A 15,278-nucleotide genomic window follows, 5' to 3' on the forward strand; every position below is an offset into this window, starting at 1 on the left:
ACGGGTAACCGCCTAGTACTTAAATAATTAAGTTGATTATGCAAAACATTTAACCTCCATTTTAACCATTTCATTTGAAAGCGTTCTCTTCACACACAGTTCAATAGCCATGGTCACTTATACCAGGGTCTATAAAATAATTCACATCCCCAGGTTAAAAAGAAGCATATCTAGGCAAGATCAAATACCATATATACGAGATTACCGTACCATTCTGTTTAATTGGATTACTTTACAAATGTAAATGATCAGCATAACATTGCAGTAATTTCAAATTGTATGTATAGCATCATAGCTCTGTCAATTATATCCTCTCAAGCGAAGTAACATGGTAATATTACTAATGACCTATTGGTATTGATTTTTACTTGACTATCCTAATACAAACCAGCCACGCGCACTGATTGAGAAGGATGCGTATTACATAGTAAGATTCTGGCTTATGAAATCAGTGTCCTCTATAGACGACATATCTTACACTAGGATCTCAAACAAGCAGCACTATCTGCAAGGCACAATTCCTTAACCCCCATATATTTATACACTCACAAAGTGACTTCTAAATGGATTTGGTACAAAAACTCATACTTTACGATATGAGGCCAATATGAGTTATCATTTTTGAATTGAGGTTAATGAACTGAGCCCTTGACATGATACCATTTGGCTCTTAGTGACATGGCCGGCTTGGTAGTTATTTGCTTTCAACATGTCCAGTATTATATTGCCTTGAGAGGTTTTATATGCATATATACTGTATATATGTGGTCAGCACAGCACTATTTATCAATGTTTAAATTTGTTCAGTGCAAGGCTATTTATCGTTTTGCCCATGACCTTAAAATCAATTCTAAGAAGGTATGAATTTGGTATAAAAATAAATTGGTTACCTTTGTTTTTGGAGAAAACCCCCACCCCCCAAAAAACACAGGGGTGACCAAAAAATTGCACTCTGTCTATTAATACCTAATTATCATCCGTAAATAATCCGTATTAGAAAATGTTACAATATAAGTGTGTAATTTTGCTTTTTAGAAAACTAGCTTTATATTTTAATATTAAATTCTCATTAAATATCTGGAGAAAATAAAATTGAATTTCATGTTTAAACAATAAAACTGAAAATCAAAGGAGTTGCATATGTATTTATATGTTTTTATAAAAAATAGGCCCCCTATATGAAAACATTTAAACATACAATTGTCAATTACACAATCTAATTTTAACAACCACAGTCTCTAAATCTTACCAATCATATCAAATTCTTCCAGCACTGGATCATTGGCAGCCTGTACCATTTTTTAAAATGGCACCAATCTCTCTTTACCAACTTACCAATTATCTGAGTTTCTCCGTTGTCTAAGATTATGATTACTGATGTTTGTCATTGAGGAACTTTTTCTAGGTCCACTGGAAAAACAAAAGATGTTGGCCTTCTTTTGCTAAGTACTTATGGCCATTACTAAAATAATGGCTCTAGGGCTGTACCATATTCAATGCTACACAGTACACATAAAGGGAAATCACAAACACATTGCAGCCATTGTAATATGGCCTTACAATAATGTCAGATGAGGTCAAGGACAAACTAACTTCCCCATGTGCCTTAAAAACCACCTGCTTTGGTTTAGAAAATGGTCACAATTTTGGTTGTGTGGGTTGGCTGCCATCTTTGAAAATTTTATGTAGAAAAATACAATGTATGCCCTGGATATGTACTGTGTGACTGTATGTTAAAATTAACCCACACAAAACACCATTTGTGTGCTGTGCACAGATTTGCTGTACACTGGATGTACCTCCCTCCTGCTGACATGCAGAAAAGAGACAACTTGCATTATAATATTTCACCAATTTACTTACTTTCGTCCGGTACTTGGACGGCCTTTGCCGGCAGTTCCAGGACGTTTTGCTCCACTCCTAGCTGCCCCAGCAGAACGTGGAGTTGCAGACCTTCTTGGTGAAGCCTTGCTGCTCATGGTTGTACTCCGCTATAGATTGATATCCAAAACAATTATGATATCCACACAACTTGTTTCACAGATGTGTTGAATTTTTCCTCAAACCATTCAGTATACACTCCTAATAATGCTCCACACCTCAGCTGGGAAATAACCCACAGCTCTACCACCAGTTTGTGCCAGATCAAAATGGCCCAAGAGCCTGAAAAGACCCGCCAACCAATCGACCTGCACGCTTGCTCACGTCCCACGCTCCAACAACAGCAACACAACACAAGCCTTTGCACTCACACAATACCACACCCTCGGAATAGTACAGCATTGAGCTGTGCAGTACTCTAATGGCCTTGACTTCCTCTGATCACATGATCAACCAAAACTACCCAGCAGAAGAGGAAATAACAGGGCACACCAAAGCCTGCCCTCTACTGGTATGACCCAGAAAGGAAGTTGTAGTTGTTTGTTTGTATAATGAGCTCCACTAACTTTGAGTCTGCCACTAGACTAACCTGTTTACATTCCACACAGCGGAGGCTGCATAGGTAGACTGTGCAACAACACCAATCTGCAACTTTGCTTTTTAAAGGGGCATTCCTCATATCCATATGAGCTCCCGCTTGAGCTACTGGCTTTACACTGGCTACTGTGTTTCAAAAGCCACTGCCTTTGAAGCTGTCCAGAATATAGTCTGCCATTATAATTACTGCTATTTTTAAGTACATAATTCCTGAATGCAAAAACAAGTCTTAAATAACCATCAAATAACTTGTTATCATAGATATTTCACATGATCCTTCAGTCCAAAGACACACTGCCACAAAACTCTATTCTCTTGTCAAGTGAAATGAAATCTTTACCACATTCAAAGTCATTAGCAACATCTGAAGTTCGTCGATGACTATTAAATACATTGCACATAGTCAAGTCTACAAGGTCCCAGCACATTTTGCAAATCATGTTTTGTAACGTTTGCATGCAACAGGCCTAGTTATGAAAGAGGCATCATCAATGGTTTTATTTGGTTTTACATAGGCCTATTTTCTGCAAGTGTGTTTATTTTGTTTGGTGTTTTCATGATTGCCTACTGACTGTCCTTCATGGAAGAAACCTTTGTGGTTAAGAAAGGTGCTTTTGGTTATTGGTTATCAGTGAAAGAGGCAAGAAAGAATGTGGTTAGGGTTGCTCTTGCGAAGTTGACAGCTTCTTGCTTACTTGAGGTTAATAATGTGATGTTCTTTTCATGAAGGACAAAACTGAATGTGTAAAGCTACTAAGCTAGTATAACAGAACATTGTACACTATGGAAGTGCAGTGTAGCATCTGAATTGCTGATTTGATGTCTGTATACATGTATGACAAAGACCACCTCAACCATTTTAGAAAGCCAAAAGTGTGAATTTTCTGAGGAATTGAAGTGATTGTCATAATGTTCAGTGGGTCAGAGATCTATAAAATATTGGTACTATTGTCCAAGTGGGCAAAACAAATTGGAGGTTCTGTTTTTGTCTCTTTCTTTGTTTTTTCACCATTTGACCTGATTTAAAGAATTATCAAGCTCCATCAACTGTGAATACAATAATCCACTTCCTGAAAAGTGTATCTGGAAGATTATTATGTTACATTTCATGTTGCTTCTGTTTATGGTTATGTTACTTTTCATGTTGCTTCTGTTTATGATTATGTTACTTTTCATGTTGCTTCTGTTTTGTCAATATCAATGTGATCTGGCATATCTCTGTATTATAATTTCCTGTTGTACTGTAATGCATAGATGATACAAAGTCTAATGATACTAGAGATATGCACAGTTCTTGTCATGTGTTTTCTTACCATAGCAGGAGGTTTTAGGTACTCTTTGTCAATGTCCCCCTTTTTTTCCAAAAACAATTACGCATTTTACAACATTTATTGCATAACAGGCTTTCATTCTTTGGGAAAGCAGTACATGCTACAGTACACAAAAACAGTATACAGCGGGGTGCAAACAAAATCATGATGGACAACTACAAGTAGGAAATCAAATTTTATGGGAAATTGCACACAAGTTTGGACAAAATAATTGCTTGACATGTAAGACAAAAGAAAGAAAACAATGGGTAGACAGAAGGGTTAATCAGAACTGCATGGAATTATATACATATGAAAGAATTTAGCCAAGTCAGATAGAAGATAGAAGTATTATTATACACAGCAAAATAATTGTCATGATAATTTAATTTAATTTATATATCAGAATTAGAAATAGAATGTACTTTCAGCAAATTATAGCATTTTACAATAATTTAAAATCATTAATTCATTTTACTTTGTAATTTATTTTCAACGATTTGTTTTAAAAGATTGTGAAATTGATACTATAGCTTGAATGCATATAACGATCCTTTTGGATTTTCAGAAGTGCCACTACCATTAGCATGAGTAACAAAAATTGAGGGCACAATCGGCATTCTCTTTTAATTTATGCTTGAATGTAAACCAAAAGTAGTGACTTGAGGTTAATTGAGAGTTGGTCAAGCCACTTCTGAGACTTCCCGGTCATGACTTTTCTTACTTGTGAACACATTATTTTTGGGGAAAGATTGGCCTAGGCAACTTGCCCATTAATGATGACTATAACTTAGGGTTATGACTCAGCCACCTTAAGTTATGTCTGGACACATCCTTTTCAGGTCAACATTCAAATAGGTCATTCTGGTGCACTCCGTCTCATTGCAAACAGGTAAAGTTCCATCTGAAAATCCTAAGATACACATTTATTTCCCGAGTTCTAGCATCAACTTTTCAATTAATATTACCGAGTTTACTTGATAGTGTTTGACTTTAATGTTATTGAGGGAATCCACTTACCCTATCTGTGGACTACCCAACCCTTCATGCGACCCCCATTTCTTCATCTTATTACTGGACGATGAGCTGCTACCAAACGATGCTGTTCTTCTCTTTGTGTCTGGTGTGCTAGGCACTCTGTGTGATCTTGATCTAGGCGATACATCATTCATGGACGGCTTGGAAGGCAAAGGTGAATTATTGAGGAAACCTAACAAGGATTAGATGAAACAAATCATACAAAGTTATGAGTAAAACATAAACATGACTTGGAAAACTAGTTGCATAATTGTATTCCAAAATTGAAGTTCAGATGTACTGCCAGTCATTAGTGTGAATACCAACAGAATGTACATCTTTAAGAAAGATGGACAACATCAAAAAGGAGCGTTTATTGGCTCATTTGTAGGCCATCAATACTACCTTTTTTCATAAATCATAAAGAAGTGAATGAATTATGATTTCTTACTGGTCAATACACAAATTTTACCTTTTTTTGAAGCAAAAACATGTCTTTAGGATAGGGAACATTTAAACTTAAGGAGAAAGACATGTCCAAATGTTGCACTATGCAATGAAAGGCCAAAATTAATATTTAGGTATGAAAAAATGTAAATAATATTGTAGATATGCTAAAGCAGGACAATGGACTGGAAGCATCTGACCAGGGACTTGTGATGCAGGACAGTAGAATATGGAGAGTTGTCGGGAAAACCATCCAAAATAAGCAACAGATGCATAGCAAAAATACCATCTAAAATATGCAAGTGCATACTACATGTAATATTAAAAATAGCATGCCTAATGACTAATTTAGTATTACATTGAATGTCCTTGGCAATATGTCTAGCTCATTAATATATCACAGACATATAAATACATTTATTGCTATTCATTTTTATATCGGCTTGTAATTTGTTAATGTGATATTTATTCATGAAATTGAAAAAATCATTAAAATGTACTCATCGTGATCACCCAGTCTGATTTAATGTGCTACAAGCTGGATGTTTTACTGTTCATACAGTCTCTTCATTTGTAGGGAATAATATTTGATTGACTGATAAAATGAAAATGGAATTGAGGTCGGAACTTCCTTTATTGAATATGCACAACAACGTCAGTTCCAAAATTGGAAACTGCATCAAAACTTGTTTTACTTTCCAAAAACCCTTCTGACTTCCTCCCATTAAAATGGTCAACTACAGGATAAATGTGACATGTCTAGTTATTTAAATACCAGTTTCTGTTACAGTTAGTGGATCGGAGTACATTTAAAGTCAGGGCTAGTAAAACTTGTCTAAGGGCTCGTAGATTTCAAACCCAAGGACATATTGCCCTTGAAGATTTTTATCTTACATGCATCCAAGCTCTGTTCACTCTCTAGAATGTTGTTGCTCTAAATTATTCTTCCTCAAAAATGGCAAAATTACAGATAAAAAACATGCAGAAAAGCCATAATGTTCTCATTGGAAATGCAAATTCTCTTGGGCCAAATCCTTTTCAATGCACCAAAATTGCAACGTTACAGCCTCAGTGTGAACCAGGGGTAGCACTAGGTTTTAAAACCAGGGGTTCTCAGAACCCCTGAACCCCTTGAAAGTGTTAAAAATATGCGCTCAAATCCTAAAATGAGGGGTTCTCTAGTCAAGTATTGAATGCCCGTTTCATATATCAGTATCAGATTTTGTGATTTTGGTTATGATGTGTAAATAGTTTATGGCCTGGCAAAAACGCGATCTCCCTTTCACGCTATGATTCTCACTATTTACCAACTATCTGGCTTTTAAATAAAGTTCCCACGCAGTGTACTTGCTATAAAAGTGTTGCTTTATGCCATAAAAGTTCGCGAATTCCATAAAATGCAGTTCAACTTGCAAAGTGCAGAATTCAACCATGCAACAGCATTGCAAGTCACATGTCACGAGTGAAAAAGCCATGATTTACTCAATAAAAAATGACATTTCATTGCAAGTGAGTTCAAGTTTAGGCCAAATATCATGATATTTATTGAATTACTGGAGTATTTTGACTATAAAACATAATTCAAGGGCAAATTTTGTCACTTTTTTCTTCTACGGCCTCGTATTTCACCGCTGGCATATCTCTACACACCACCCTTGAAGCATTTCTTACCGATCCCTAGAATTAGAAATTACCAGCTCACGTACGTGTCGTCATTCAGTACTGCAATAAAACTCATCAGTGATTCTAGACAATATCACAATCTGTGTTAAATTACGCTGGAGGTGTATATTTTATATTTATTTTTAAATTATGTTACAATGCTACGGCGACTTCACTTCAACATTTATGTTATTGCATTTTATGTTACATAATTTCTGGACAGGTCGTAAATATTGGAGATCGAAGCTTTTATTTTTCTTTCACATGTTTTCATTTTTCTGCCAAGCATGAAAACCCCTGAACTGGTATGCAAAATGAATAGATGCGCTCAAACTTAAAAATATGCGCTGTACGCGCAGAAACGCAGGTTAGCGCGACCCCTGGTGTGAACATTGGTTAACAATGACATCTTCAACTTAATTAAATCATGCAGAGATAAAACAAATAAAACACTAAACTATTCACAGAAATAATATCATAAATATATAAAATATAAATACTAAATTGAGAATGAGATAAAGCATGCATAAGTGTACATAATAGCAGTCTTTGATCAAATAAAACTGAAATTGAAACAAAATTGAAAATTAAACATAACATGCAATAGGAAAATCATATAGTTAAGTCAAGATTACATAATGCGAATAGATGTTTTGAACATAACAGGTTACACACTGTACAATGTAGCTGTGGCTGTGCATATTGTTTTCTCTGTGTTCTTGTGATATTATCAGGGATTTTCCAAAAACAAACAGCATGTCTTGTACTATCTGGATAAGAGTATTAACATTACAGTGAGCCCTCTATTGCTGATGTGACAGAATGTCCTGCTAGTAGACCTGACACTTGAGCTCACTTGACCATCTAAATTACTTTGAGGCTAGACACAGTCTATGATTTTAGTAATATATTTTAGAAACCTACAATCCCGGGAAAAAATAGTTGACACAATTGCACCAAACATTATGATACATGCACCCTATAAATGGCAGAGGTGAGTGAAACATGCATGCAATGTATGTGGGTTCTCACCCTTCCCAGCTTTTCAGCTCTTTTCCCCACTCCCCATCTTTCAATGTTGGAGACCTGCCGACAACATGACTTTGTCCAACATTGAATTTTTGGGAGAGCGCCAAATTGTGTCAACATTTTTCCATAATAGTAGATATTGCTCAATGTGCAATTTGCACTCTAAAGCCATCTAAACTAAGTATTTGCTCAATCTGCAATTTGTTCTACCAATGAAATTCTGCATGGAGACAAACCACTTGGAAGTTTTATCAATGATTACACCACAATCGTGAAAGTTTCTATTCAAGTTTACACAACTATGATACAATATATCAGGAAGTTACAAAACTGAAAACTGGTATTTACAGATGGAAAACCCCAATCACTTGCAACCAGGAAGAATTATTTGAACACAAACACAGATTTTACAGTTGGTTCGCATTTGGCAAGATAAACCTAATATAAGAATTTGCTAAATGGTCATTAGGGGTGCACCATTTTGATTGCCAGGGGGCATGGGAGTTTTTTGAACAAAAAAAATTTTGCCCACTTGTGAGATGAAAAAAAAATTTCCTCACTGATGAGTAAAAAATATTTCCCTACCCAACTCTGTATAAAGGTATCCATTAAAATTGAAAAAGACAACGGCGGCGAAAAGAAAAAATTCTGCCTGATACAAACTCCCATGCCCCTCCCCTTGAGAATCTAATGGTGCATCCCTTATGCTTGCAATGGTCCATATAGTACAAACATACATCAAACTGTGGATTTTACACCTCTATACAGATCACAACAACAAACTTGTAGCCAGGTATTGTTGATGGGATTTGTCAGTGGAAGTGCTGCAAGTTGTGGTTGCCCAATGCATGGGATGTCGTCTTCAGAAGTTTATCTTTTTCAAAATGAAGCCCAATTGAAACCATTTAGTGTACATTTCTACAAATTTTAGGGTTATAGACTATTTACGGGCAAATTCACCCATGTGGCAAGGTGGAGACTTCTTTTTTTTTTGGGGGTAAGATGGGGCATCTGGTCCCCTAACCCTTGGCTACATGCCTGCATTACAGCTACTGTATATTGGGTTATTTGAGGGCTATTTGTTTTTTGCAAATTTGACTGTTCTCAACAATTTTGTGGTTTCTTTTTGTCATGGTTTGAAACTGCTACATATTGTAGCCTATCTAGGTAAACAATATTTAAATTTAAAGTTTTTAAAGGCAGACGTAGAAGTGATCACAATCTTACTGATTGGTTGATCAACAATCATAACGACAAAACGGTTGACCCACTGGTCATCGAGCCCGTATAACAAAGGGGGCACAGGCCATCACATGCCCGGAACAAGGAACAATACAAAATAGGCATCCCTTCAATTTATTGTTTGTCAACATTGGGTTTTGCCTGGCATTTCGCCAATTGTAATAAGTAAATAAAATAAATAAATAAATAGCTTCTATAATATAAATGTTTCATCTAAACTAGATAACCATGTCTGATCTGTATGAAACTTAAATTTCAAAATCTGTAAAACATTAATGTTTCACTTCACACATTTCAAGCTATTTAACACATTCATATTTTCTGATCTCAACATTAGAATTGCACTTACCGCATGTTTAGGCAACAGCTGTCAGTGCAGAAAAACATAACAGGTGTTGCCCAACCAATAACTATTTGCAATTCTAAATTTTCTATCTCAATCAGAAAATATTGGACCTGTTAATTCGCTATTTCTAGCAATCCTAATGAATCTTTCTAATCATGTTCTACTCCGATTTCATGGTTTTCTTCTAAAAGAGACATAGGAAATCCATTTAGTTGTGGTTGGGTACACACCAAAACAATTCAACCATACAGTCAGGCACTTTTTAAAACCAAATTAGGTATACATACATGCACAAACAAAAATTACCAACAAAACTAGCAAATGAACAAAATATAGACTAAAGTGAGTACAAATTCAATTAAGTTACAAATTAGGAATGTACCAACAAAAAATTTCAACAAAACTACAACTAAATCAACAAAATAAACACTACAGGAAGTACAAAATTCCCATCTCATATTACCTCTACATCCATGTTGCATCTTAACTTACCTGACACTTCACGTATCTTGATTGGTCCTTGAGGAAGCCCTGTATAAGAATGCCGAGGTGAACAGATAGGGCAAGATCGTGTTAGCCGAGAACTTCTTCCCAAACGAACATCATTTTGTGCACGGGCGGACACATGCACACACTTTGACATACCCTGCATATCACCATTACTTAACAAATTGGGTGTTCCATGCTTCACTCTTCTGCTGCTACTTATCGTGCTGTGCGGGGAATCGAGGGGCCATGCAGATCGTGAGGAGGACATGCGGCCTTAAGTCAAACACAAAAACATGCGAGTTCATGATGTAAAGAAAACTGTCACGGAACAAAAAACAAACGATGGTGCTGATGAGTTCTGTGGCTATTATGTAGAGTGAGGGCTCCGCTATTCCCATCATGCAATTAGAAGATGCAAGCAATGCATTGTGGGTGATGAGTATACTGGTGAGTTGTCATGGCAACAGACAGGCGTTAGTGATTGCTGAAATGATATCTTGACTGCTATACATGTATGATGGCAGCATGAGTCAGCGCTGATGTGCTCGGCTATTTGTTTATCGGCGGCTCAGCGGCCATTGTGGAAGGTGTTAATGCAAAAATGTTATCTACAAGTATCCGCATTACAAATAAGGATAATATTTAAAGCAACTTCTATACCCATTTTCAGCATTAATTTACATCTATAACAATTGCAAGGCTGTAAATTTATGAAACCTGAATTAATAAAACGGTTTATTGCTTACATATGTATTTTGTACTAAAGATACATATTTCCGTAAGAAATGTAAGAAATCCGTTTAACAAACTTGATCATTGATTTCCAGTTTATTAAAGCTATTGATTATTTGGAATGCATGCAGGTTTCTTATGAACCAAATTTAATATTGCGCTTTTTGAAGTAATCACCATTTCTAAAATCAATCAAATTCAATTTGTATTTCAAAGATTAAATTGTAGCAATGTTAGGTTGTAACAGAATACCTGCTTCCTTACCAGTTATTTAATTAAAAGGTATATTACACTAGAGCTAAAGCTATCTTGGTTACCAAAGCTACCACTAAGTATCAAGAATGGATACAAATACATAGCCAGATTCCTCTACAGGCAAACAGCTAGTCCCCCCATAGTAGTGGAATTCAGTTTTTCCAGTCAGCAACTATAAACAGGGCAAGAATATACAAGCTACCCATCCACATTGCAGGTAATTCAGTATTTTAAATGTATTGTGTAGGTCTACTGCAGTAGTGGGTAAATAAGGAGTACACACATGGAACCTGCCTCATATCTCCTAATGGAAGGAATCTGGCTATGTAAAAGTAAAATGTCTAGCATATAAATACAACCACCACATACTGAAGTCTACTTGCACAATTGCTACAGTTAATCTAAATTTTAATAATTATAAAGTATATTGCATTAATTAATGCAAGTCTAGAAATAGCAAGAAACTGTTAAATCAATTTATAATTTGATCTTTGCAAACTTATGGAAAATAATATAAGCTTTCTACAGGGAAGGTTTATGGCATGAACCAAAACACAAGGTACATCCCCAAAGACTATGTAAATCTCTGAGACCGGACATTACCATGATTACACATACATGTATGAAAGAATGCTATTATACCCTCTGAATGAAAATAAGTTTGAATAGTAAAATACTTCACCAGTATCTGGTGTTTCAGCTAAAAAAATCACCCAGGATGATTGGTAATAACAAGAGAATATGAGCTAAAAACAAAATGGCTGTAGTCCATATTTATGTGCAGTGTGTTTTGGTTCAGTACAGTGAGAACAAAATAAGTAATGGCAATAGTGCAAAACTAAACAAGATGGAATGGCCAATCAAGTCAAATAATTGGTGAGGAAATTACAACTTGGATGAACAAGAAACAAGGCTGCAGCAGATATCAATCTTTTGAACTGTATGAATGATTTCTTTTGATTTTTGAAAACTGCAATCACCAAAAACTAAGCACTTCAGTAAAATATATATATGCAGTCAAGGCACAGAAATGTACTCAATATTGTTGCTCCAACTTATTCACAAAACCATTGATTTTCACTGGTTCTTGAAGAACACAGAATGAATTATTTTTCATTTTCATAATTAGAGAAATTTGTAATTAAAACTGGTTGCAGCCATGTCCCTTACATTTTACAAGCATACATTTATGCAAATGTTACAAATATACCATGCCCAAGATGCACTTAAATTACCATGGATATTTATTTCCATAGTAGTTAAGAATTTATGAACCAAAGTTAATGTATACAACCCAATGCTTTTAGCCTGAATTTTCCTAAAACGCACAATTTCATCAACATGATCGATGAACCATTTTAAAATTCCTTTCCAACTTCATCAAGGGTAGATAGTCTGGTCATCTGCTGCTCATACCAGGCATGAGACTGCACTTTCCTAAAAAAAACCTAAAAAAACTGAAAATGCGCGTGAAATTGGGCAAAAAGTACCAAAAACAGGCTGAAATTAAATAAAGTTGCGGAAATTTTGACTATAAAAAAAACTGAATTCAGGTTTTAAACTGAAAATTCTCATGCCTGTCATACATAAGTCCCCAGAGCTATTTTAGGGCATTCAATCACCATTATTTTCCATTTTCCAATGATGAGAGTCAACCAAGAGCAGACACCACAAATTACACATACAAATCCCTAAAGTGCAATGCTTGCTTTCCAGCTTTTCAATGAGTCACAAATAAGCACATGTGATTCAAGTGCATTTGAGCCACAATTGTTGCCCTGGTAGGTTGTTGCAAGTTTATGCTAACCAGAAAAGTCACTTGTTACAGGTGTCACCTTAGTTTGTCTTCATATTCAAATCAACATTAGATAATATTCACTAATTTATTTGATATACAAAATCAAGAAATTACTGCAAAATTTTCATCCAATTCATATGGTTTCTTATGAAAATATCTTGGTTGATATGGGACAATACTTTTCTATCCATTTCAAGTATTTTCAAGAGGTTTTGAAAGTAGGTCACCAAATATTAATGAATTTGTAACTACTGTACATGTGTGATGACCAATTAGAATGCATTATAATATGAATTCCCCCTCAAGGAATTAGCTGACTCTTTATTAGGCAAATTGGTCTTTTTATTCACAGAAATCAAGATAAGATTCAAACATATTTGCAATAATTGAAGAAATTCATGAGTGTACTACTTGAATCACAAATGGTTGAATTTATATTGAAACAGGTTCATCAGGTTTGGTAATTAAACAGTTTCGTCAGTGAACAAGACTACATGTTACAAGACTACCAAGTGACAGGTGATGGACCGTACCCACACAATTGAATAGGCACTTTTTTAATAATTTTCATCAAGATTACTCAAAACTTACCTAGCTAATTTATTATACATCAGGGGTCTCTGCCTTTTTAATATGTTATGAAAAACTTAATTTTAAAAATATCTACCGCCGGAAATAAAAATCCATCGACGGATAGTCTTGTTCTGCTCTCACAAACTTAGAAAAAAATCTGAAAAATACAACATTTTGGTCTAAAACATGCCCAAGGTTACTGCTGTCCCATTCAAAAGTACAGGAAGACCACCTACAGCGTTGAGGTCAATTTTCTAGACTTCCTGTCTACTGGCAGTAATGGCTACTACCCAGTGATAACATCAATGAATTGTTTAATTCGAATTAATCAATTCGATATTATAGACTGCTGACTGGAAACTGATGATGTGGTTCACTGACAAAACTGTCAGCAAGAAAGTAAGTTTCTTCAATTTAAAAAATCAATTTTAAAACTCTTTAATGGTCCAAATATTACAGGAAAATTATTTTGTTCCTGTCGTTACTTCTAAGCATTTGCTTTTATTACTTGGTACCCACCAAAATGCACCCAAAATCTAAGCTAATGAACGACAGCCTCAATCATACTATACATGTACCCTTTTCCACTGTACTGCAGCTATTAGTCCAGCATTGCTCTTTAGTATATTTGAAGATGTCAAAGAAGTTGTTTTTTTGCATGAAATCAGCAAAGCATTTGGGCGGTGTACACATAACTTTTGGCAAATAATAAATATCTCAATGATACAAAAACAAAATACAAAATATATACATGCAAGCAGTCAACAAAAACTATGTTACTACATTAATTTAACAAAACCATTTAAAATGATTATTGCTATTATTATGGTCAATCTACTGTTAGGGCACACTGCCTTAAAATATAGCTTGCATAAAATACCGTAAAACCTTGTCTACAAGTATTTAGAGTGTTTTTGTAAAAGCTAAATTAAACCAGGGCCCTCCATAAACAAAAAGTATAATATTATGGAGTTTGAGCAAATAAATTATTGATTGTTTTGGCATATTTACGAATCTTTCATATTAAGTTAGCTTTCATCAAAAACTCTCTATATGCTTGTAGATGAGGTTTTATGGTATTAATAGTTGATTCATGCTTCAGTGTCTGACTTGTCAATTTTCCGATGACCTACACCAAGAAATGATCAAGCTCATTGTTAAGTCATCAATAACTGGTGTCATGAGATACTGTAGCATAAATGACGCTTTATTATTATTCTTTCAGACTATGTAACGGTCAGTTTATCAGAGGGTTCCTGATGGTTCACCAGAGGTACACCTCTGTCCCTGCCAATTACACTTCTAAGCCACCATGCCTGTATGTTAATTGCATATCTAATATTCTTACAATTAAACTTTAGTTAATTATGGAAGATGGCTTCAAATGGAATCAATCAATATATCAAATCAACCAACCAAACCATTGATCTATCAATCTTGTGATGCAACATGCTTGTTGGTGAGTCAACTTTTGGAGCTATCTTCCATCAATTAACATGTTTATCAAATTAATACAGAGCAAAATTATCAACATTTCATTATATAGGCCTATATTACATACAATGTATACAGAATTGCATCTATACAAAAGTATATACATGTATATCAGTCATAATTTGGTATTTATCTCATGGACAATGTTACAATGTATCACCAAACGTATGCTTTTTACAAGATGAATTGATGACAAATAAAATCATACAAATAAATAATACACAATCGGTAAACTTATTATGATACATGTATGCAACTGATTAGGTAATGCTGTAATGATTGTAAACATGTTTTTATGTAGGGCCCTTTAGCTATAGCCTCCAAAAAACTATTATCATCCGAGAACTAACATGCCCAAGGAAAATGTTGATATATTGGTTCTCAATCTCAGGTGATATTGGTTTTC

At 35.0% G+C, this 15,278-nt stretch overlaps 1 protein-coding gene across 5 annotated transcripts in view; it reads right to left on the reverse strand.

The window, feature by feature from the left end:
* Nucleotides 1-15,278, reverse strand: part of LOC140152813 (77 kDa echinoderm microtubule-associated protein-like) — a 93,381-nt gene that overhangs the window by 46,813 nt on the left and 31,290 nt on the right. For 3 of the 5 annotated variants that reach the window (XM_072175319.1, XM_072175320.1, XM_072175316.1), the window contains 3 exons: nt 10,024-10,062; nt 4,809-4,998; nt 1,336-1,410 (listed from right to left, as the gene is read on the reverse strand). In XM_072175319.1, coding sequence (XP_072031420.1) covers nt 1,336-1,410; nt 4,809-4,998; nt 10,024-10,062 — 304 coding nt within the window. The remainder of the gene's footprint in view (nt 1-1,335; nt 1,411-4,808; nt 4,999-10,023; nt 10,063-15,278) is intronic. The other 2 variants (XM_072175317.1, XM_072175318.1) reach the window with 2 other exon arrangements.

Source organism: Amphiura filiformis, chromosome 5 (genome assembly GCF_039555335.1).
Source record: "Amphiura filiformis chromosome 5, Afil_fr2py, whole genome shotgun sequence".
In the NCBI taxonomy this organism is placed as follows: Eukaryota; Metazoa; Echinodermata; class Ophiuroidea; order Amphilepidida; family Amphiuridae; genus Amphiura; species Amphiura filiformis.